Source organism: Schistocerca gregaria, chromosome 2 (assembly GCF_023897955.1).
Source record: "Schistocerca gregaria isolate iqSchGreg1 chromosome 2, iqSchGreg1.2, whole genome shotgun sequence".
Classification (NCBI taxonomy): domain Eukaryota; kingdom Metazoa; phylum Arthropoda; class Insecta; order Orthoptera; family Acrididae; genus Schistocerca; species Schistocerca gregaria.
Genome location: NC_064921.1, coordinates 855,402,031 through 855,426,579, shown reverse-complemented (window position 1 = coordinate 855,426,579; position 24,549 = coordinate 855,402,031). Strand labels below are relative to the sequence as shown.

The window sequence follows — 24,549 nt, the reverse complement described above, 5'->3', positions numbered from 1 at the left end:
TTGTTGTAGAGGGATGGCAGATTAAATCAATAAAAATTATAAGGACAAGGGGACTTAATGAAGACCAAGATTAACTGCTAGAAGAAAAGGAAATTGTTGAACCAGAGATAGTTAACTCAATTATCACTCAACATATCTACGGTAGGGAAGTAGTAGGGCTCTTTGACCCAGTTAGCCTAGAGTTGTGTGTGTGTGTGTGTGTGTGTGTGTGTGTGTGTGTGTGTGTGTGTGTGTGTGTGTGTGTGTGTGAACTCAAAAGGCTGATATTCCAAGCCTTCCAGCTATCAGCTTTAGAGTAAGCCAGACAATTGTTTGTAGAAGTAGCTGTATAAAAAGTCAAGTATTGGTGGATGTTACAAAAGACAGTAGGAAGTAGTAGCATTAGTAATAGTGTACCCAAGTGTAAAATTTATCATCACAACTGAGTGGATGGATAAGGTGGAACATGATTTTGATATGAACAAAATGGGACTATACAATGGAGGGAGGGATATATGTAACTACTTTCAAAATGGACAATGTACCAAATTGTGTGCCAAAGTTTGCTAAGATCTGCACGAAGAACTGGCGACATCTGAAAATCTATAGCATGCAAGAGAAGAGCAAGAAGAATATATCTACAAAAAATGAAGTACAGAAGAAATTGGAAATTGCAAATAACAGATCCAGAGGAAAGTTGCAGCTGTGTAAGGGTTAAGGTCAGTTGCAAACACAACAAATGTCAAAGACACTAATAAAATACCGAAGGGTTTTCTCTGAAGAAGTGTGTGGTAAACTTGGGTCACCATGCAAGATAAACATTAAACAACACCAACCTTTTCATATCAAATAGTACCTCATTCCAAGAACCCCTCCCAATAAAAACTTGGTGGATGCTATCTTCAGGAATCATTACTGATATTGACAGAAATGTGAGATTAACATCTAACAGTAATGGAGGAGATGCTGAAAAGGTTTGAAAATGTAGAGTCATGATTAATCTTATGAAATCCAAGCCTGGAAGGAAATAAATGAAATTCTCAGGTCACATTATAACAGTGAAAGAAAGAAATACATGTTATTTTTTGTTGTTGTGGTCTTCAGTCCTGAGACGGGTTTGATGCAGCTTTCCATGCTACTCTGTCCTGTGGAAGCTTCTTCATCTCCCAGTCCCTACTGTAACCTACATCCTTCTGAATCTGCTTAGTGTATTCATCTCTTGGTCTCCCTCCATGATTTTTACCCTCCGCACTACCCTCCAATACTAAACTGGTGATCCCTTCATGCCTCAGAACTTGCCCAACCAACCAATCCCTTCTTCTAGTCAAGTTGTGCCACAAATTTCTCTTCTCTCCAATTCTATCCAGTACCTCCTCATTAGTTATGTGATCTACCCATCTAATCTTCAGCATCCTTCTGTAGCACCACATTTCGAAAGCTTCAATTCTCTTCTTGTCTGAACTATTTATCGTCCACGTTTCACTTCCATACATGGCTACACTCCGTACAAATACTTTCAGAAACGACTTCCTGACACTTAAATCTATACTCGATGTTAACAAATTTCTCTTCTTCAGCAACGCTTTCCTTGTCATTGCCAGTCTACATTTTATATCCTCTCTACTTCGACCATCATCAGTTATTTTGCTCCCCAAATAGCAAAACTCCTTTACTACTTTCAGTGTCTCATTTCCTAATCTAATTCCCTCAGCATTACCCGACTTAATTCAACTACATTCCATTATCCTCGTTTTGCTTTTGTTTATGTTCATCTTATATCCTGCTTTCAAGACACTGTCCATTCCGTTCAACTGCTCTTCCAAGTCCTTGGCTGTCACTGACAGAATTACAATGTCATCGGCGGACCTCAAAGTTTTTATTTCTTTTCCATGGATTTTAATATCTACTCCAAATTTTTCTTTTGTTTCCTTTATTGCTTGCTTAATATACAGATTGAATAACATTGGGGAGAGGCTACAACTCTGTCTCACTCCCTTCCCAACCACTGCTTCCCTTTCATGTCCGTCAACTCTTATAACTGTCATCTGCTTTCTGTACAAATTGTAAATAGCCTTTCGCTCTCTGTATTTTACCCCTGCCACCTTCAGAATTTGTTTGATTCTTATGGCTCTTTTCTGGAGTTTGAACATTGTGTTCATATTTTGTGCAATTGTTCCCCAAAAAAGAATGCCATAGCTAAGAACTGAGTGTACATATGAATAGTATGTAACTAAAAGACACTGCATGCTACACACTGATGATAGGGTTCTAAGGGCATAACATACTGATGACATTCTGTTTGCAAGCAACTTTGTGTGTTTACACCCTTCAACTGAGAATCAGTATTCATTCCTCGAAATTTTGCATTTGTTACACAGTTTATAGAGGTGCCATCTACATTCAGTTTAACATTGTCATTTTCCCTCTTCAAACTGAAATTAGTTTTTTTTTATGTTCAATGTCACTTTACTGTTTATTGACCAATTGTAAACTTCCTTGAGAGCTTCATTTGCTTTCTCTGCAAGGAGTTCTCTTGTTTTCTCAGTTGAATCAGCCTTACCAATCTTCCCTTCCCAGTCCTGTTTAGGTGTAGGCCATGCCTAGTAAAACACCATCTGTTGATAGCCCCTAAGGGCACCAGAGAAACATTGACAAAGCTGGCCACCCTCAGAGCCATCCCTAACCCCACACTGATTCACCTCAGAGCTCCATCAAGATGTGGACGATCATGACGCCAGAACAGCTGAGCAAAGTGTACGTTGGGGCCATGAGTCAGGAAAGCTATCTTGTCCAGGTCAGCACTTAAGTCATATGCCCCATCGCTGTCCAAACTGTCCCCCCACCCCACTATCACTTCATGGTCCTCTTTTGTAAAGTCCATACATAAAGACCTAAGTCTTCTATCACATGACTTAGCCCTGCATTTGGCTTGAAGGTAACTGGTGGCCTGGTACGCTGCCCCTAAACTTTCCTGTAACTGAGGACCTACACCTCACCCATGGCTACTACCTAGCACAGCAGCACTTTCTTCTTCCTAACACTTTATACAGTTCTAGGCTTCTTGGCCTTGGTTGAAGTGTGCTGCACGTTTTCTGCTTCTCATTCTACCTGAGGCTCTTCTCCACTTAACTCTGGCAGTGGTAGATACCTGTTTTTGGTGTTGATGATAAACTGTCAGATCGTGTTCTCTCTCTTCCTATCCTCCTACCAGCTGCCAGTTCCCAACCACCCTCCTCCCCCATCTCCCTTGATCCCTGTCAATTCCTTCCTTGCTTCCTCCAACTGTGCCGTAAGGGCAAAGATTTTCCTTTCCTGTTCCCCAATCAAAATGTTCCTACTGCACACTCTGTAGTTCTAGGAGAGAGCCTCTTCTGTTCTCCCAACATTCTCCCCACTGCATCTCTCCAGTGAAAATAATTCCTACAAGATTGGCAACAAATCCCTCTACTCACTACCCTACAACAGCTACCACATTTCTCACTCATGGTCAGTTTCAAAAGCATAATTAAGTTTAAAGAATGTTTTAAATTTGTTAAGGATGCAAGGTTGGCGGTATGTAAACAAAAAACGAGACAAAGGTCTTATGTGCAGTGGTTGTTGTCTTTGTACTAATTTAGAGATACAATGACAGAAGAATGAATTAGTAATTACTTTGCTTTTAGAGAATTTATGTATCAAGTGTGTTTAGTCAGGTTTTTAAACGTTTATAAGTTGGAAAATTTAGGCCTAGATCGCATCTGTCTAACTAGTATACAATCCGAAATGTGTTACTTAAATATTAGAAACGTTTAGTTACACTTTTATTGCACAATAGACACTGATGACACTAGCAGCTGTCTTTTTTAACAAATTTTGCACTGTCAAGAAAATGTGAATAGAATGTTTTGTGTTTGTCACACAAAATTATGGGTTATGTCGTGATTATTGGGACTACAGATAACACAAATTTTTTCAAGAACAAGCTCTGCTGGGACACTAATACTCAGTTGTGCAACAAGAATGGACATTACAGCAATATATAAAACAGAAAATTTAAATTTGACACTATTTCCTCCTAAATAATTTCTTTAGTGGACAAAGAAAATACCTGTGATCTCACTCGGCAGCCATCTTGTAACACATACATATGTACACTCGTGTACACACACACACACACACACACACACACACACACACACACACACACACACACTCCTGTGCAGCTACATTGCGTGTGTGCGTTCGTGCGTGCCTGGGCGCGCGCTTGTGCGCGCGCTGACTTAGTGCTTCTACTGTCTCCTTTACTCCAAAATTATTTACAAATTTAATAAATCGTGTGTTACCCCAGGATATCTACTGGGTCATGTCAGATTGCTTCCTTCTTCTTCCATTTCTTTCCTCCAGTCCATATTTGCCTATTTTTTCCCCTCTCTTCCTTTTCCACACAGTACAGTGTATTATCTCTGTAACAGTCTGGATAATTCCTTTTATTATGTCATACATTTATGATGTTTTTATGCAGAATGAAGCAACGAATGAAAATTTTACCAACACCGGGATTCAGACCCAGGTCTTCTGCTCATTAGGCCACCCTGGCACAGTGGCTTTGCACAACTGCACTGAATACTATGCCTCCGTCCTCAATCTGAATCCCCATCCCTGCCTCAGCCCTCATGGTATTCCCCCAAAACTTGAACAGCATTGCAGATGTTCTCCAACTGTAATGGAATAGTGCCTCAGCATTGAACGAAATGGGGTATCCTGCTTAAAACCCAGGCATAGGTGCTTTAATCAAATGAAATTATATGATGGTGTATACATCAGACTGAAGTGACAAATGAAAATTTTTATCGAGGCCTGGACTTGAAGCCAGATTCCTGCTATTCTGGTACAGATGGAGAGCCTCTGCAATCTGCAATGCTTTTTGAGTATAGGGGGAATAGCATGTGGGCTGAGGTAGGAATGGGAATTTTGATTGAAGAGGGAGGTGTGCTAGGGTAGCATGCGCAGTTGTGCAAAGCCACTGTGACAGGGTGGAGTAGTGGTTAGTGCATATGCCTAGTGTGCTGGGGATCCAGCCTTGGTACAAAGTTTCATTCGTCACTTCAGTCTGTGTATGTACGTTGTAGATGTTTGGAACTTGAAAAGGTCTCTGGTACCCTGTTGATTAATTTGCGTAAAATACCTTTTTTGAAAAATTTCAGTTTAGAATAATCTTGAAATCTTAAATCCAAGTGCCTAATACTGTTATGAAACAGTTCATAATAGATGCAATTACAGTTGATATTTTTCCTCTTCAAAGGTTCTCCTACTTGCTCACAGTCATCAAGTAGCTCAGTTATGGAGTGGAGAGCGTCTTGGATTTTCTGTTCACAGTACAAAATCTCACTTGTTTGATTCTGAAGGATATTGTACAATGCAGTGGTTGGAGTAAGTATTTTGTTAAATGTGTTCTAGAGGAAAACAAATTTGAAATTTTCTAAAGATGCCAAAAAGCCTTTAATTGGTGATAAAATATCCGAGTCGGTTTCTTGACGAAGTTCTGCATAGCACTTAACACATCGCAAGGTTTGGTTCTGTTTCTTCACAGAGCGTTTACGAATATTGATAATTCCATTGCTTTGCATGGACATGTGGATTACGATGTTGCAAAGATTTAACACATTTAAAAGACCTTGGAAAAAGAAGCTGCATGTCCATTAACCAAACTGAAAAACAGTTTACACTCTGGTATCCAAACTGTTACCACTGTAATTACTGAAAATACTGCTGCCCACCATCTTAGGAACCAAATGTTAGTCTGGTTTCTCCATATCTACATCTACATAGATACTCCACAAGCCACTGTATGATACGTGGCATTGGGTATCCTGTACCACTACTCGTCATTTCTCCTCCTGTTCCACTCAAAAATAGAACGAGGAAAAAACAACTGTCTCAATGCCCCTCCACATGAACCCTAATTTCTCATATCTTATTTTCGTGGTCCTTATGCCTGATGTATGTTGACGGGAGTAGAATCATTTGACAGTCAGTTTCAAATGCTGGTTCTCTAAATTTTCTTAATAGTGTTTCCCAAAAAGAACACTTCCTTCCCTCCATTGATTCCCATTTGAAGTTGTTAAAGCACCTCTGTAACACTTATGTTTTGTTTGACCCAACCGGTAACAAATGTAGCAGCTCTCCTCTGAATTGCTTCGATGTCTTCCTTGAATCCGACATGGTACAGATCCCAAACATTCAAGCAGTACTTAAGAATAGGTGCACCAGTGTCCTATATGTGTTCCCCTTTACAGGTAAACCACTCTTTCCTAAAATTCTCCCAATAAACCGAAGTTGACAGTTTGACTTCCCTACCATAGTTTTCACATACACCTCTTCAGTGTGGTTGCACCAGCGGTATGCTATCTGTATCATTGAGGCTTGCAAGCCACTCCATCGTGGCAAGGTTCATGGTTTGTGGGCATGACAGACGTTCACATTTAAAAATTTTACATAGTAAAATATATCTGAAGCGTTTATTGAGTATTATTGAGTTCTCTTTATGCAACATATTGCAGAGTCATCATATAGGGCATTTAACCTAATTCATTTTACATATCAGTTGAATACTGTGCTTTTAGTTAGTTTGTAACTCTTAACTTCTTGAAATACTTTCCTTACTACAATTCAATGGTTGCCATAGTTATTGTATTGACTTGAGAAACTGTTCATGTTTTGCAGCCCAAAAAATGGTATTTGGATGTTCTTTAAGTGTGATATGAACCACATGATCCTACTGTATTTCTCATAGGAAATAAAACTTTTTTATCTTTTTTTCAACTTCATACATTTTGCTGTTTGCCTCCACTCTTGCTTGTAAGGTGTAGTTTACCATATCTACATTCATCAAAGAAAGTTTTGCATCACCTTGGTTCCGACAGTTCTGGAACCTATACAGAAAATTGGAATAGAGATCAAAGTAAACATCATTCCCACTCTTTTTATTGCTCATGAAAACCTCACATTGCATGTTGTACCACCATACAACCAGATCTTCAGAGGTGGCAGTCCAGATTACTGTACACATCGGTATCTCTAATACACAGTAGCACGTCCTCTTGCATTGATGCATGCTTTTAGTATGCTATCCACTAGTTCATCAAGGCACTGTTGGTCCAGATTGTCCCACTCCTCAACAGCGATTCGGTGTAGATCCCTGAGAGTGGTTGGTTGGTCACAGCCCTTTTCAATCTAGCCCAGGCATGTTCGATAGAGTACATGTCTGGAGAACATGCTGGCCACTCTAATCGAGCGATGTCATTATCCTGCCGGAAGTCATTCACAAGATGTGCATGATAGTGGCGTGAATTGTCGTCAATGAAGACGATTGGCTTGCCAATATGCTGCTGATATGGTTGCGCTGTTGGTCGGAGGATGGCATTCACGTATTGTACATCCGTTACGGCGCGTTCTGTGACCACCAGCGGGGTAAATTGGCCCCACATAATGCCACCCCAAAACAGCAGGGAACCTCCACGTTGTTTCACTTACTGGACAGTGTGTCTTTGGCATTCAGCCTGACCGGGTTGTCTCCATACGCGTCTCCGATGATTGTCTGGTTGAAGGTATATGCAACACTCATCGGTGAAGAGAACACGATTCTGATCCTGAGTGGTCCATTCAGCATGTTGTTGGGACCATCTCTACTGCGCTGCATGGTGTCGTGGTTATAAAGAGGGACGTCGGGAGTGAAGTTGCGCATCATGAAGCCTATTGTGCACAGTTTGAGTCATAACACGACAGCCTGTGGGTGCACAAAAAGCTTTATTCAACATTGTGGCGTTGCTGTTAGGGTTCCTCCGAGCCATAATCCCTAGATAGCGGTCATCCGCTGCAGTAGTAGCAGCCCTTGGGCAGCCAGATCAAGGCATGTCATTGACTGTTCCTGTCTCTCTGTATCTCCTCCATGTCCGAAGAACATCGCTTTGGTTCATTCCGAGACACATGGACACTTCCCTTGTTGAGAGCCCTTCCTGGCACAAAGTAACAATGTGGACATGATTGAACTGCGGTATTGACCATCTAGACATGGTTGAACTACAGACAAAACAAGCCGTGTACCTCCTTCCTGGTGGAATGACTGGAATTTATAGGCTGTCCGACCCCATCTGTGTAATAGGCACTGCTCATGCATATTTGTTTACATCTTCGGGTGGGTTTAGTGATATCTCTGAACAGTCAAAGGGACTGTGTCTGTGATACAATATCCTCAGTCATCGTCTGTCTTCAGGAGTTCTGGGAACCAGGGTGATGCAAAACTTCCTTGATTTGTGTATATGTTTGTCATTGTTACACATAGCGTGTTGTCCTTTCCCTAGTCCGATCTTGTACTAGTGAAGTGTACCTGTACGTGAGGGTTGTGGTTTTTGATAGATTTTATTTCAACTGATATTCTAAATGCGAAAGTTGGTTTGTCTGTTACTTTTCAAGACTAAACTGCTGAAGACTTTTTTTTTAATGCAGTATAGAGATAACTTGGATGCTGAGGAAGAACATACACCACATTATAAAGTGTGTAGTACGAGATATTTATTGATATGAAGAATATAATGTGAATTAGGGAAAAAAATTTTCTTTGAAAAAGGTATTTAATCTTTGACTTTTGAACTTTCTCATATATGTAAAAATGCTTTTGTTGGTTAATATGTTCTACATAACATGATTCGAAGTTATGAATACAATGTTTGTACAATCCTCAACATGTTTCATCCATACTTAAATATTGATATTATAAATGCAAAAGTAACTCTGTCTGTTACATTTTCACAACTAAACCACTGAAACAATTTAGATTACATTTGGTATAGAGATAGCTTGAAGCCTGAGAAAGAGTATAAGCTACCTTAGAAAGTTAAAAACCGACCACTAAGAAGGTGAAGTAGAGAATAGAACATCTGTTTTTACATCAGTGAACATAAACCATGTTGTAAAAAATTATTAAATTTGTTGCATAATGTACATCATGTAGTATAATGCACAGCTGCTTCAATAGCATGATGCATAGATACATGCTCCTGCCCATCCCATCGTTCAGCAGCAATGCTACATGTGCTTACATCATTGTGTGTTGGGGGGGGGGGGGGGGTTGTTGATCACAAGCTGTGGTGCTGTCTGCTATTTTGTCTGCTACCTCAGCCACTTTCACATCAGAGCATTTCTTATGTCTTTTTGCTAACACCATGTCCCATGAACAACTCAGATGGAAACTGATGCCCCAGCTGACAAGATCATCATGTACTTCTACCTCTACTGCCTCTTTGAGGACTGAAACCAGAACCTGATGGTGTAGCAGTGGACCTTTGTCTATTCAAAAACAAACATGGCCTTCATTGTTGCCTTCCTCTCCAGACTTGTCTGTCTGGTTGAGGCAAACACTCCTCACATGCTCTGAACAGCACTGTGATATGGGTCGCTGTGTGTAGCCAATGTACTGCATCCCACACTCACAACTGATGCTGTAGGTGCCAGGTGGTCTCTGACAGACCCAAGCATACTCCTGATTTTAATATTTTCTGCTCAAAGGTTACAATCGAGAAAGACCAACTAAAACTGCAGGCACCAGGCATCAGTTGCGAGAGCGGTTAGCAGTATGTGGTGTATGCGGAGCTGCAGTCTGCATATTTTGGTCACCACACTTACAGGTATGTTTCATGGGCCAGGTACAGCCCCTGTCTGTTAATAAATAGAAGAGGCAAGGTACTGTCTACAGTCAATCTGCCAACAGCCGCCACAGTGTCTGGGGCTGCCAGCTTTGCCATTGTGGCATGCAAGTCCCAACACACAGCACTGCAAGGTGTAGGCACTAATCTATGTCCATGAGGTCACTTGCTTTCATGACGCTGCACATGTATCCTTCTGCAGACCTGTACTTAGGGCAGCACTCCACCCAGTTACTTCCTGAGCTCCGAGCGATTAACAGCTGCCATAAGTTTCCACTTTGAGTTTTCAATGGGCCCCACTGCCACTGCAATACCCTGCTGCCCACCAAGGTGCTGTTGCCCTTGGACTGAGCCACATCTGCAACTGTGCCTCCACCAGCTGTTCCTTGTGCACCACTGCATAGTAGTCAATGTAACTGCCCACGAGTGGAACTATGTCATTACGACACCTTGCTGCTCACCAGTTGACTGTCTCTGAGCTCCCAGCCTCAGGGGACTGTGTTGTCATTCATCTTCCTCGCTTCTCAAGACATCACAATTCTCACGTTGTGTAGACATTATTCTCAGAAGTTGTATTTAGTTTGATTCTTATAATAAACACTTTTTATTTCAAAGAGTACATTTCTCTACATTCAGGCACACCACTCGGCAAAGGATATTACACATAACATCATCCGAACATTGTGATGTATCTTGCAGCTCTGTTTGGAGCAAGGGAGGAGCCTCCACCTTGGCCAGACTGAAAAGTCTGCAGTGGCAAAGATGCTGTGCAGTGCCAGCAGGCTCTGGGATTTGGTCATCAAGGAGGTGACAAAAACAAAAGTATATGATGATCTTGTCAACCAGTACAGTGGTTTCCAACTGAGCTCCTCATAGTATTCAGTGTTTGTAGTATTCAGTACTTGCAAAAAGTACATCAGCAACATTGTTGTGAAAGTGGGAGAAGCAGTAGGTAGAATAGACAGGCACATCAGGACCAGGGCTCAATGCCCAGACCTCCCTGGAAGGGCCAGCACCAGAATTGAATTTCTGGAACCCTAACCAGCCAGTCCTCCCTCCCTCCTGCCACAACCACTGGACAGAATAGCTCTTCTGAAGGCAATGGGCTGGTCCACCTGTAGGGTTATCTGTGGTCTAGTGATTATGAATGAATGAACTGGGCATTAATCTGACATGTCACTTGAGGATGATGAGTCAGTGACTTGTTGAAACATTGCAACATGACTGCACAGTGTGGCTGTTAATCCGAGAATTTCATCAGCAAAACAGTTTGACCTTACAAATTTGGCATACAATTTACCCACAGTGTTTATTACACCTCTTTACATGTTCTGAAGTTGACAGGTTTCTCATTCATTGTTAAAAAGGCTAGAAGTTGAAAAAAGGGGAGGGGGGATACTTCATTGAACTCCACCTTTTACAATTTTTGTCTTTTATGGGGGTTTCAAGCCAGGAAATTGTGAATGCTGGTAACAAGTAGTTCCATATGTACTACTAAAATGCTGTCTACTGTGTAGGTTACTTTGTCTTCTTGTCTTTATTTTCTTGTTTTTGAATTCAGCTGAATGTGTAATGTGCAGTAATGCAAAATACTCTCTTATGAATTAACACTTTTTTCCACAGACACCTTCATGTACCACATATTAAAGAAACCATTTCTCCGTGAAGCTACACTGAATTTATTTCAGTTCTTCACCACTGTTACCTTAATTACTGTAGAATGTAATTCAGCATATTCTGTGTAGGTCCTACAAAGCCTCTCCCTGTAGTATTTCTTCCATCAGACAACTAGCACTATATCTGTGGATTTCCTTCACCGTATAAATGACTTACACATTTATTATTCCCCAATTAATAGCTTTATTTATTAAGCAGTTTCTGCATAGTAGTCAGTACCACACCAATTCTGCTTCTTCTTTTTCTACTGACTCTGCCTAATATTTCATGCCACAAACGATAATAAGACTCTTGATAGTGTTTCATTTAAATATCATATTTCTCATTTAACTGAACATCGTTTGCCAAATATCTATTATCATGCAAAACACAACACTTGATTGTGTCACTCTGAGTGCTGCATGTTATATGTTCATATGTAGATTGCTGTATAACAGTACTGCTCCTCAATTACATTATGTAACTTCTCTGTTTCAGTTATTGACAGCAATTATCCTCTTTCTTTTGCTACTTGGTTCAGCGCATGCCCAAGAAATAGCTAGGATGCTTCGGTATGACATTACAGATAGTGAAGAAAGGCAGGGAACTGAACCTGAAGATATTGACTTTTCAATGAAACGCACACCAATTACAAATAATGAACTCCAGTTACAAACTGCTGAACATGAGCTTTTGGGTGAGTGCAATAACTGCTCATTACCAGTTTGTCACATACATGATTTTAATGTGATTCTCTTTATGTTTACAGTAGATGAATGTTCTTCTTCTGACAGTTCATAAAATTTATTTGTTTGTCATGAAAGGAATATGACATAATTTAAAATTATCAAACCCTGTACAATATTGATATCATTATTAGAAAAGACTAGTATTAAATGTGCTATGTATGTATAAAACAGCTTCAAACACCTGATTACTTTCCAAGTGAGTTAATATGTTAAATATTTGATGTTAAACATGTAAGCAAGACAAAGTTTAGAAAAGGTTTGAAATTATACTTTAACCCTGTGGCGATTAGCGTCCACTACAGTGGACAGCAGTTAATGGTCACTTTTTTGGCATTTTCGATCAGTCCTGAGGCTGCAAATGCACACAGTTCACTACAGTGTGCACTCCCTACTGGTGTTGTGTCCTGCACGCATTTGCAGCCTCATGACTGATTGGAAACACCAGAGAATTGACCATTAAAAGTTGTCCACTGCAGTGAATTCATGCACCACAAGTTTAAGGTTTTTGGAAATTGATAAGTGTTCTCATTGTGAAACACTGGATGAATACAATCTGGATAATTTGAGCTCCGCTGTAAGCGAGAGCAAGTTCTTCACACCTCTCAATGTTTATGATGTCATATCTGCTGGACTATATCTCATACTATTATATAATTTTGCAGGTATATTCAGCGTAGATACTGTTTCCAAACAGTGTTGCAAATAGAGTTGGTGGCAAAGAAGTAATGAATTTAAAAGCCATGCCTAATGCTGAAGTTCTACTGCATGAACAGTGAAAACGTAGTAAATGATAAGCTTTTTTCTTATTAGTTTGTGAGAAATGTCAGCAACAATAAGTGTCTCAGAGATTTGAAATTGTATGTAAAGTTTGCTGGAGGTTGCTAAGTGCTCTCATTCTCAAATATTGGATGAATGAAGTCCATGTGTCTATGTGCTGTCAGTTACGCTGCTTCGAGACAAATACACAGTTTCTAGCTGTAATACTTGTCTTATTGTGTTCAACTTTTAACTAAGGTTGTATCTCTTAATGAGCAGATTATGGCATCATTTTAAATTTTGAAATTTGGCCAATAATTACACAAAGTATTGAAAATCAAGTTTTTGTCGGCCCCGGAGGCTATTATGCTACCTGCATCTGGTACTGGGTTCTGGGATAGTCACTTAGTAGTATTGATGGTTTATGACACAGCACTTTCACAGAACGTTGACTCTGCAATTAGTGACATCAAACACTTCTGCTGTTACCTTTATAAGGTGTGCATTGGCCAGGCAAAAACTGCTGTAGTAGGTGAGATGCTATTTGTGGTGATCTTTATTCAGACATTTTTAACTCCATCTGAAAGCTCCACTTCTGCAGATTGCTTCAACAACTTGCAACTCCAAATCAGTCTTCTAAAAGACTTCCAGGTTGTCCACTGTTCTTTATGACACAGAGGCAGTTCTAATGCTTTAGATGACAAGAAGCGATGTGGAGCTGATTTGCAAACTTCCTACCTCTCTCCCATAGGTTGATTTATTTGGTATGCAGAGCCAGTCTTCTTCTCTGGATAGCTGCCCATGTCGATCTCCAAAAACTTCTTCTCCAAAGAATGATGCTGGTTAAGGGCATTTATCAGACTCTCTCTCTCTCTACTCTTGAAATAATTTGGTACTCAAAGAATACCTTTATTTCAGTCATGGTATATTTCAACTTCCACAAAAAAACAAATTCACCACTTCTCATATAAATATTTGAACTTATGCGAGTCAACGAAGTCATCAAACATTAGGCTCTATTAGGATACATTTACAACAGGGTTGGTTTAATAACCACCAGAGAATATGAACATGTCTAGCTTCTAGCAAGTCCAACACATGAATCACTTAAGTCTGATCTCCTTTCTTCATTTGTTCTTAACAATCATCCCAGTCACTAAACCACCAAAGAATAGCACCGGCTCTTCTCTACACATACACTGAAACTCTATGTATCATACAGCAGGTACTTGTCAGCCGCCACGTTGTCCACATTTTGCTCGTGACTGTTTTTAGACTGCACACACAAACATTCAATGCGCAGTAGGTTGGATTCGTCTCTCTCGCACTTCCGTTTAAAATATTGTGGGTTCGAGATGGAGGAAGACCAAGTGGTTCTAGAATTTACATGGAAATTCTCGAAGCACTGCATATTTCCCCTCTCGGATCAAACATGCGATATTTTATATACCATCATTATGTACATGTATATCATATAGAATAACAATAATCTTTCATCAGTTTACCTTGTTCTTTTAATAACCATGAACACCCTTTTTCTTATTATTTAGCTACTCCTTTTTTTCCCCATTTTACTTTAATTATAAAATGTGAATATTTCAATCAATGTTGGAGTTAGTTTTTTCAGTATCTAAAAATCGTGAGGACCAATTTTTTATTTTATTTTTTCTGCCCTTTATCCAATCGTAAATTCCAGGTGTTCAGGACACTTGAGTACTTTATTCTAATTCTTTGTACTATGTTTCCTTAGTACATACTAGTATCATTATTTATAGTAGTTTGTAGTCTGGGGGAACTTTGGTCAAAATAAAAGTGTTCCCTTTTGACACTCGTAAACTTACCTAGAACATAACAAAGCTAGTGGTGTACAGAATTCAAACTTACCAGAATAAGTCCTATTAAATGTGTGACTTCTGTCACGATACTGCCCTTTTCCCCTATCAGTACCTATATCTTACATGTGGGTTGACCCTAGGAGTGCACTTCCTCCTTCCGTTCTGGTACGTACACCCCTTTATAAAATATCCCTATTCATCAGACCACATGTCATCCTATCTCTTTATATGTATACCTGCCCTTTATTCTTAGCAAATGCTGGGTACGTCCCCCTTATCCTTTATGAGTAGGCCTCATGGTTCATTTTCCTAGTATACATCTTTATGTACACTATAATTAAATATTTCGTGGTAAAAATAAATTTATTTTACACTTCACACTCACTTCTTGGTACCTCCTCTAATACCCTAGAGTCCACTTCCACTTCTCAACTTCTATAATCTTTGTAGATACTATGTATACACATATTATTCAACTTGTGGTAGATACTATGTCTACCTGTATTAATCAACTCGTAGTAGATACTATGTCTACACATAATGATGGAGTCCCACTACTCTGTGACTCACTCACACTTCATCAGAGTGTTTTCTACCCTGACTTTTCTTAAATGATTATCATGATTAACTCCAACCTTGCTTATCAGTGTTTTATGATTATTCCACAAGCTCTCTCTATACACAAGATAAGAAAAAAAAGAAAAAGGAACGACATAGAACCGTCACTTAAAAAACAACTAGGAAGGACTTCTGTGATAGAAATAGATGAGATGGAAAGAGGGAGAAATAGATAGGTCCTCAAATGAGAAGTAAGAAAGGAAAAAAGGTAGATGTGGTTGCTAAGATTGAGGAAGAGAAAGAAGACAGCCCCCAAAGACAGGAAACCTTTCCCACCCCCCTTCCCCAGGATCTCTACCTCGCCGGTACTTGAGTGAGAAGCCGGAGGAGGTATGGTGTTAAATCGTCTCCTACAGAACAGACATTCCCACATTCACCGTTGAGGTCCGTGAAGAAAATCTTAGCAACCCTATGGAAATGGCAAATGGTGAAGAATCAGGCACCCTTTTTGCGAGGGTTGTTTGAAAGGTGTGATGTGTGTGTTGTGTTAGTCACGATTTATCTGTTAGTGTAAATCATGCTTTTACGTACACTACCCACCCCCGTCCGACATCGATACAAACCCTCCCATCTCTCATAAAAGGTATAAAATATTCTATATATTCCATTATAACAGACATTTAATTAGTCTCACAATATTATGTTTTCCACAGATATAATATTCCTTTCAGCTTACAAATAAAAACATGCTTCAATGACTTTAACTCGATTATCTTACATTCAGTGTGAGAATGGTATTCTCACGATTTCAGAAATTATTTTGAAAGTTATGTGCCAGGTATGGTTCTCCCTACTTGCGTAGAACTATGTAACAAACAAAGGATTACCAGGCAGCTTTCCAGAAAACAATTTTTGGAATCATTGTAATTAAGGTTCATATTAATAGAATATACAAGTTTAATGACGTTGATTTCACCGAGACTTCTGCCCACAGATTTGCACAGAGAACTGGTGAAGAGATTACTTACAAGGACTAATTCAGGCAAAAATAAAACCCTACTGTATGTGGAGACTGTGTCAGCTGCAGTCGACATTGCAATCGAAACCACAGGAGAGAATGGCTGGCTAGGCAGATTTAATGTATCTTATTTTAGGTATAATAAGCATACCAATTCCCACTTCATGTCACCGCCGTGTAAAGTAAGGATAAGTTGGGGCGAGCTGGGACGAGTCATGAAGACAGGTAGGGGCAACCCTGGAATAATAGAGGGAGACACAATCAAAATTCCTACCGGGCACAACCCTCTAACAACCAAGGACGATTCAGTCAAAATTCGTAACAGGCACAACCCTCTAACAACCAAGGATGACACAGTCACACACCAGGAGCAATTTTGGGTGACGTGATCACAGTTTCTCTAATAACCTCTAAGTGGAGGTTGATAGAATAGTGTAAGAAGTTGGGGGAATTCGGTGCAGGTAAATTTTATTACAGAAGAAACACCGAAAACAGCTCGGGATCTGATGGTCGCCACTCTGCCCGTTATCACAGAATGTTAACGTCCCTGGGAGATATACAACTTTATGTCCTTTACATTGTACTTTCCTTTTTCTGATCCAGTTGTAGGATCCACTAAAAATAATGTCTTGGGATGGATTACTGTTTGAACCCGGTATGGTCCTTCATACTTTTGGAAAAACTTGTGTGTGCTGTTTTACAAGGGCTAGGTCATTGACATTGTACTGTAGTTCTACAGCTTCCTCATTATGCTTACTCACTCTTTGCCATGCCTTTTCAACTAAATTTTGAGAAACTATATCCTGATTCAGTTCGTAGTTGACAATAAGATGTCCAGGCCAAGTAAAACATTTCATGAGAGGTTCTCCTACAAAGGGTTTGCCTATTACTTCCAAAGGTGTTAATCCAGTTGATAAATGTGGTAATTCATTTAAAATAAGTTCAAAGTCTTTAATTTTTGTTGCCCATAAAGTATGTTTTTTGTGGCAGTAGGTGCAGCATAATTTCACAATTTCGTTCATAACTCTTTCACACAGATTCGAGTAAGGGTTATAGTTGGATATTAATACTTAACGAATATTATTCCCAAACTAGAAATTCTTTAAATTCGTTACTGACAAATTGTGGTCCATTATCTGTGAGAAATAGTTTTGATTTTCCCACGTCCAGAAAGTACTGTTGCAAACAGTGTATAACCATCTGTGTATTTACTCTTTTGATAGGATACAACTTAACGTATTTTGTCCAGCACACTGTGATGACCAAAATGTATGACACATTTCCCTTTTCTTTAGGGACTGGTCCAAAAAAATCTGCTGCTGTAAGATCGAGTAACGATTTAGGAATAATTTGATACATTTTCTATTTGACATGAGTTTTACTCTCTTTTACCTTCTGACAGAGTTCATAGGGCCTAAAAGATGCTACCTTATGTCTTAGCTTCTTAAAACAATAATTCATATGAGCTATACACTTTTTCATTCCGAAGTGTCAATATCCTATATGAATATATCACACAATTTCACCTTCCATTAACTTCGGAATGCAAATGCGCCAATGTTGCGGTGTTATACTGTCTCTCCAAAACAAATTATGAACCTACAATTTTCCATTTTCTTGCTTGATTAGGAGGTAAGGAATTCCTGATACAGATAGCAAACATTTCTGTAAAGTAGGGATCGTGATGGATGTTTTGTTATTCTTTGGGCCACCTCTTGTATCCTGGTGTATCAAGGTTAGACAATGTTCTTTCCAGGTATCAGAGATTATGAGGATATCATCTACATATATTATTAAATCCTTCAATAAATCTCTTCGTAATGCCTCATCCAGAGCACATATAAATATGGATACTGAGATATTTAGTCCGAACAGTAACACATTGAAATGATATGATTTACCATCAAACAGAAACATTGTATTCTTCTTTGATTTGCCAATATCCCGCTGTCAGGACCATCATGCTAAAACATCTTGCTTTTTCAAATTTGGATACTAATTCATCGATGTTAATTGGTCTGCCTCATTCTGTCTCTATATTCTTATTCAATGTATGTGCACCTAGCACTAGTTGCACACCTCCTGTAACCTTTTTTACCACTTTTTTACCACTACTAAAGGGTTATTCATGATACTAGAACTATGTTCTATTATATTGTTGTCAATCATTTTGTCAATTTTCTCCTTATCTGCTTCTTTCAGACTTACCAGTATTGGGTATGGCTTACAGAAAAATGGAGTGTCATCTATGATTTTAAACTTACATGTGTAATTGCTGATATTACCAGTACGATCGGAAAATACTACTTCATATTCCATTAGAATTTTATATAAATCTAGTTTTTGTTGATTTTTTAAATATTAGAGATTCATTTAGTTTGTTTTGTATGTCAGCTCGATGTGATACAGGATTTACATTATCGATCTCTGGTGACTATCGTTCTGTAGCAGTTAATTGTAAACATTGACATTCAGTTGTTTGTCGTGCAATGTAATTGTCAGTTACAAATGGTATCCAACATTTACTGTCATCTTTACCAAAGCAAATAAGATTTTCCTCAAAATTCAATATGATATTAAATTCTAATAACCAATCTAGGCCAAATAAAACATCCCTGTTAATATTTTATACTATTAAAAGTGTTTGACGAAATGTGATATTTCTGATGTGGCAGTTCACTTGGGTTTCATGTTCCACAACCTCATTTTTCGTTCCGGCTATTCCAACTGTGTAAGCTCCAGTTACTGGTAACAGCAGTAAGTAATGCTTAATCTGTAATGTGTTAAAGAACACACTAGAAATGAGTGACACCTCACTCCCTGAGTCTATAAATATGTTAACTTCAGAAGTCTCCATGGTTACTGCTATTATTGGTTGTGGGTTGCTGGTAGTCAAGCTTGGTTCTTTCAGTAACAACCATTCTTTTGTAGGTATTTTGTGAGTTAAACTAACATACTTATTCCGATTTTCACTTTGGTGTATGCTCTTGTTGCGATCCTTATTTAAGGCATCAAGTGCGTCCACAAAGGACAACAATTCTTCTAATGTTTTCCAGCTGCTACACAAGATGTCTTTTCTTGCATAGGTAGATTAGCGTCTGATTAAAATTCAAACTTCTTCTTACATTGGCTTATCTAAGTACTTTGCTCGCATTAAATGCCAGTTGAAATACTTTCTCGATGTTCCCCACGTATTATTGTAATACTTCAGGTCCCACAAATCTGATATTAGTTTTTCGTGCGCGCTAACGGACCAGTATTTTTCCTTAAATTACTTCTCCAAGAAGAAAAGTTCTTGATATTTACAGTACCCCACCCTCCGGCTTCCCCTAAAAGGTGCCAACAGCAAATTCAATCTTTTTTTAATCTTCCCAGTTCTTTGGCAAGGCTTGGTTAAATCTTTTCAGAAAATGAGTGGGATGTACTTCCCCCATCCGGCTTAAACTTAGGGAATTGCCTAGGTAACCCTGAATTGGCTCCCCATTGTAAACCCGTCATTACCTCACTAGTCAACACCACATTAGGAGAAGTCATCCTCTTATCTACCTTTTCCTGAATAAGTTTGAATTTTTTTTCATAATTCATCCATACCTTTCTTGGTATCATTGAGTTCAGAAGGTAAGACAGGAGATACGTTCTCAGAGATTACTCTCAGGGCAACGTTTTGGTCAATTATTTCCTCTACCTGTTCCTCCAGATTACTTATATTTATTAAGTCTGAGGTTGCTAGTTTCTCTTTAAAGTTTCTTTCCACGTTATCTACTTGAGTGTTAACGCTTACAATTTGCGATTGGACAATTGGTATTAACTTATCCTGCTTTTCAACACTCTCTCAAATTGTGCAGGCTTTGCTTTACAGCTTCAAATGTAACATTACATACATTTTGAAATGATCCTAACTTCTCACTAAGTTCAGATTCTACATTATTACACTTATCTTCAATATCAAATTCTAACTTCTTTTCAGCTCCTGAAATTGCTCGTTTTGTCTCTGATTAAAGTCAGTGGACACTTGATTTACATGACTGCTTAAAGAACTAGTTGATTCACCTTTCAAATCTATTTTAAAATTTTCTACTTTTGTAGTTAAAGTGTCAAATTCAATTTTCAAATTTTCCAGGGCTTCACATAAATGGCTAAATTCCTTACTTTGTTCATCTACTTTAGCACTTAACAACCCTAAGGTTTCACTCTGAGCATCCAATTTATTATTTAATTGAGTTTTCACTGAATCTAATTTAAGACATTGAGCATTTGAAGTTGTATTTAGTTCCTTTCTTAAAGAAGCACTTTGAGCAGTTGAATCTGTCCTCTGACCATCTATTTTATCATTTAAAGTTTTGATCAAATTCACTAATTCAGACCAGTCTGGCACCTCCTTACTCGCTTTCATTGCCAAGGCTGGTTCTGAAGTTTCTCCAACCAACTGTACATTTTCCATGATTTTACCAATTTTAGATCTAGTAAGCATTTTAAAAAATAATTTAAGTACAATAAATACACAAATACAGTCTATTGAACAGTTTCTTCAACTTTATACTCAAGCAATTATTGTTTTACACTCACCTGGCGTAGAGTTTTAGACTGCGTCAGTGAGCAGGTGTGGAATCAGCACCGGTGAACAGCAACTGGTGAAGGTGGCGTTGGTTGTTGGTTTCCGCGTCGGCATCAGCGCGATATGTGTCAGAGCTTATACCCCTCACAGTGGATCTTCTTAGTTGAATTATTCTCGTCGTCTCTCTTCTTAGTCTAATACGTCGAGGTCTTCTTTCTGTTCTTTTAGTGTTATTTCTTCCTTATGTCTTTCCCTTTGCTGCATTCACAAATTTCCTTGTTCATTTAATTTCTGGGCTAAATCAGGTTTCTTGTAACTGTTTTCTCGTCTTGTCATACTCGGGTGCTATGCCAACATGCAACATCAACTTTTCTCGTTTTCGTCTCTTAGTCCCGTTTGTTCTCAGAGTCCTTTTTGACCGGTCGCCATGTTCTAACTATTTAGACAATAGAATGTGTGGAGTAAATCTACAAACTTTATGTATTCAACAATTAACGAGTTGTTGGATTATGCAGAATAGCATTCTCGCATTTCACACATAAATATCTCCGTCTTCTCATATTTCACTCATATTTTGAGCTTTAGAAACAAATTATACAAACAATCGTAAGCGAGTTGGTTTAAGAACCACTTGTAATTTATGAACATGTCTTGCTTCTAGCAAGTCCAACACACGAATTACTTAAAAGTCTAATCTCATTTCTTCATTTGTTCTTAACAATCATCACAGTCACTATACTAGCAAAGAATGGCACAGGCTCTTCTCTACACATACACTGAAACTCTCTGAATTGTACAGCAGGTACTTGTCGGCTGCCATTCAGCCGCTGCATCCACATTTTGCTAGTGACTGTTTTTAGACTTGCACACACAAACATGCAATACGCAGTAGGTCGTGTAGGGAAGCAGCCCACTCACCAATATGGAATTCATTTGCTTCCCATTGTGTGCCAGCCTAGTTCGCTGTAACTAGCTATGACATCACCAATGTTGCGCAATACCTTAAAACTAAAGTAAATAATCTGAAAAGTTAATAGCATGTCAGGAATGATGCTAAAATGATAATGTGTTAAGTTTCAGTTTAGTATCTTTAAGAGTTTTCAAAATTTGGCCGTTTTGCATAAAAATAATCAGCACAACAGAAAGGAGCTAGAAACTTCAAAATCTATATTTGGATTCCTTTTTCATTGTAATTTAATGGAAACAGCATGCTAGATCTCACAAAGTAATATTTTGGTTGAAATTCATGATTTTCTGTTTTTGTGTCCTAAAAGTACAGAAGCAAGATAGATTAAGTAAGTGATTAGATAAAGCTAGGATGTTTAGATTTACGTAGAATGGAGATACACGATAATAGCAAAGGTGCGAGAAGTTTCCAAAAGGTAGCTATAAAACTACAGCTGTAGCATCTCTTCAAAGGGCAAATTCAGAGCTCATCTATTAAATGCAGTACAACTAAAATAATTCTCTCGCCAAAAGTATTTAACCTAGCCACATCAGATTTTTATTATAGATACTGATCGCACAATTAAATTGAGAGCTTCATTGGCCTTCAGCGAATGAAGAAATTAATTATTTAGTAACTTGTAGTGGTTCTCTGCTAGCCCGTGCGGCTATTCAGGAAGACAAATGTTGTCGGCTGCGCCTTTGGCAGTCCACATCGAGGCTATGTAAGTAAGAGCGCTGTGAGCTAGAGCAAGGCCCCAGTTCTCTTCTAGATCGTATCAGTGCGCACTCCGTGTCAGAAGCCGTTTCACGTTTGTGCAGTTGCAAGGAACATCCTTGGATGCTTTATTACGTAACTCGGTATGCACGTAACCGTGAGTTCGCATTGGGGTAAAGTGCTATTTGTGGAATGACTCCAGTGATTTATTCTCAGTTTGAGTATGTCGTATTTTCATGTGTCGCTGCAGGACAGACCTCCCATCATTACTAGCATGACATCTGATGAGTATTAACATCAAATTTTGGCAAGCATTCACTTAGAACATTTACATTGATAATGGTTATTGCACAGTTTCATTATCTAGGGATGATAAGATGTACGCAATAGACTCCGAACAGCTCTGATAGTACAACAGCTGATAGTAGCATTGTTTGCTTAAATATTTATTTGTAACTTTACACTTTATTGTTTTCAGAATATAGTGAAAATTGTTATAGTAAACTGCATTTTCTATGAATCCCAGACATCATCCTAAATCTTCAGGGTAAGGAACTTCAATTATCAGTAACGTCATTTCCCCATCAGAGTGGGCCCAGTGAACTTTAATTGCAGGCATCATGTTTTTGATAATCACTTTCTGGTTGCCAACATTATAGTTAGAGAGCCTGTGTTGAGAACGGCAACAGCACTATAGAAATATAAATTTTCCACCCGCTGCCGCACAGTCAGCTTCGTCCCTCTCACACTTCTATTTACAATATTGTGGGTTCAAGATGGAGAAAGTCCAAGTGGTTCTAGAATTTACTCGGAAATTCTTGAAGCACTGCCAAGTTTCTTACTTTGTGTAAGCCATTTTCCAAAAGATTTGAATATTGCATGCCTTTTATGGACTCAGGCTTGCCACCATGTTTTTACTAGGGTCTCTAGTGTACCGAGGAAATTTTTTCTCGGTTTTAGTCATGGGTGTGCTGGCTGATATACATAGAGAGGGTGGGATTGAGAAGTTTCACCACTTCTAGGTGAATACGAGGAGTTGAAACTGGGGTCAGGCAGTAATAAGGTGCGGCCAAGCTGGCGAAGAACGCGCCCCTGGTCCCAGCACTGCCTGCCAGAGTACAGTAAATAAGGCACACAAATTCTGCAAATGTTCGTCAAGGGTGCGACCTGATACAACTGTACCGTCCAGATAATTGGCACAACCAGGGACAGCGGCACACAACTGCTGCAAATAAGACTGAAAAATAGCAGGAGCCGAAGCACAACTGAACGGAAGGTTGGCGAAACTTGAACAATCCAAGGTGTGTATTGATCACAAAATAGTGCTGCGACAGTTCGTCGAGCGGAATCTGAAAGTATGTGTCCCGCAAGTCAACCATGGAAAAGAATTTCCCCATACCAAGCTTATCAAAAATGTCTTCAGGACGCTGTAAGGGGAATGTAGCTACCATGGTCAGGGGATTTACTGTTCACTTAAAGTCAGCACAAATACGGAGACGACTGTTTGGTTTCTTCACACACACTGTAGGCGAAGCCCATGGCGAAGCAGAAACAGGTTCAGTTACACCATTGTCTTGCAAATGCTTAAGTTCAGAAGCTATGGTGTCACGCAGTGTGTGCAGTACCGGGCATATGCCCCGGAAAATAGGCATGGCATTGTGTTTGACTACAACATGCTCTGCAGAGCCTCGGCACCACCAAGGCCATCAGAAAAGAGTTCAGCAAAATCATCGCATAGTGCGGTGACACTGTCTGTGTGGTCACTAGTGTTGATGCAAAGTACATTGTTGTGAACTGTGAGGCCAAAAAGTTCAAATGTGTCCATGCCAAAAATGTTTGTAGCATCACTAGAGTGGAGCACATGGAAAGGCACTACGGGTCAGTGCACCATACGTGGCTTCCAAATTACACACGCCGAGCCCTGAGATTTCCTGTCCAGTAAATGCAGTCAGTGTGGAATATGAACGACAAAGCTGGGACGAACCAAGTAAGTCATACTTTGTTTTGTTCAGTATAGAAACTGACACACCAGTGTCCAGCTGCAAGCAAACAGAACAGTCACAAATGTTCAATGTCACAAAAAGTTTCTTTGCATCGTGC

At 39.2% G+C, this 24,549-nt stretch overlaps 1 protein-coding gene across 2 annotated transcripts in view; it reads left to right on the top strand.

The window, feature by feature from the left end:
* The window catches only part of LOC126335225 (uncharacterized), a 193,677-nt gene that overhangs the window by 11,420 nt on the left and 157,708 nt on the right, over positions 1-24,549 (top strand). For both annotated transcript variants that reach the window (XM_049998264.1, XM_049998263.1), the window contains one exon: positions 11,814-12,012. In XM_049998264.1, the coding sequence (XP_049854221.1) occupies positions 11,814-12,012 (199 nt within the window). The remainder of the gene's footprint in view (positions 1-11,813; positions 12,013-24,549) is intronic.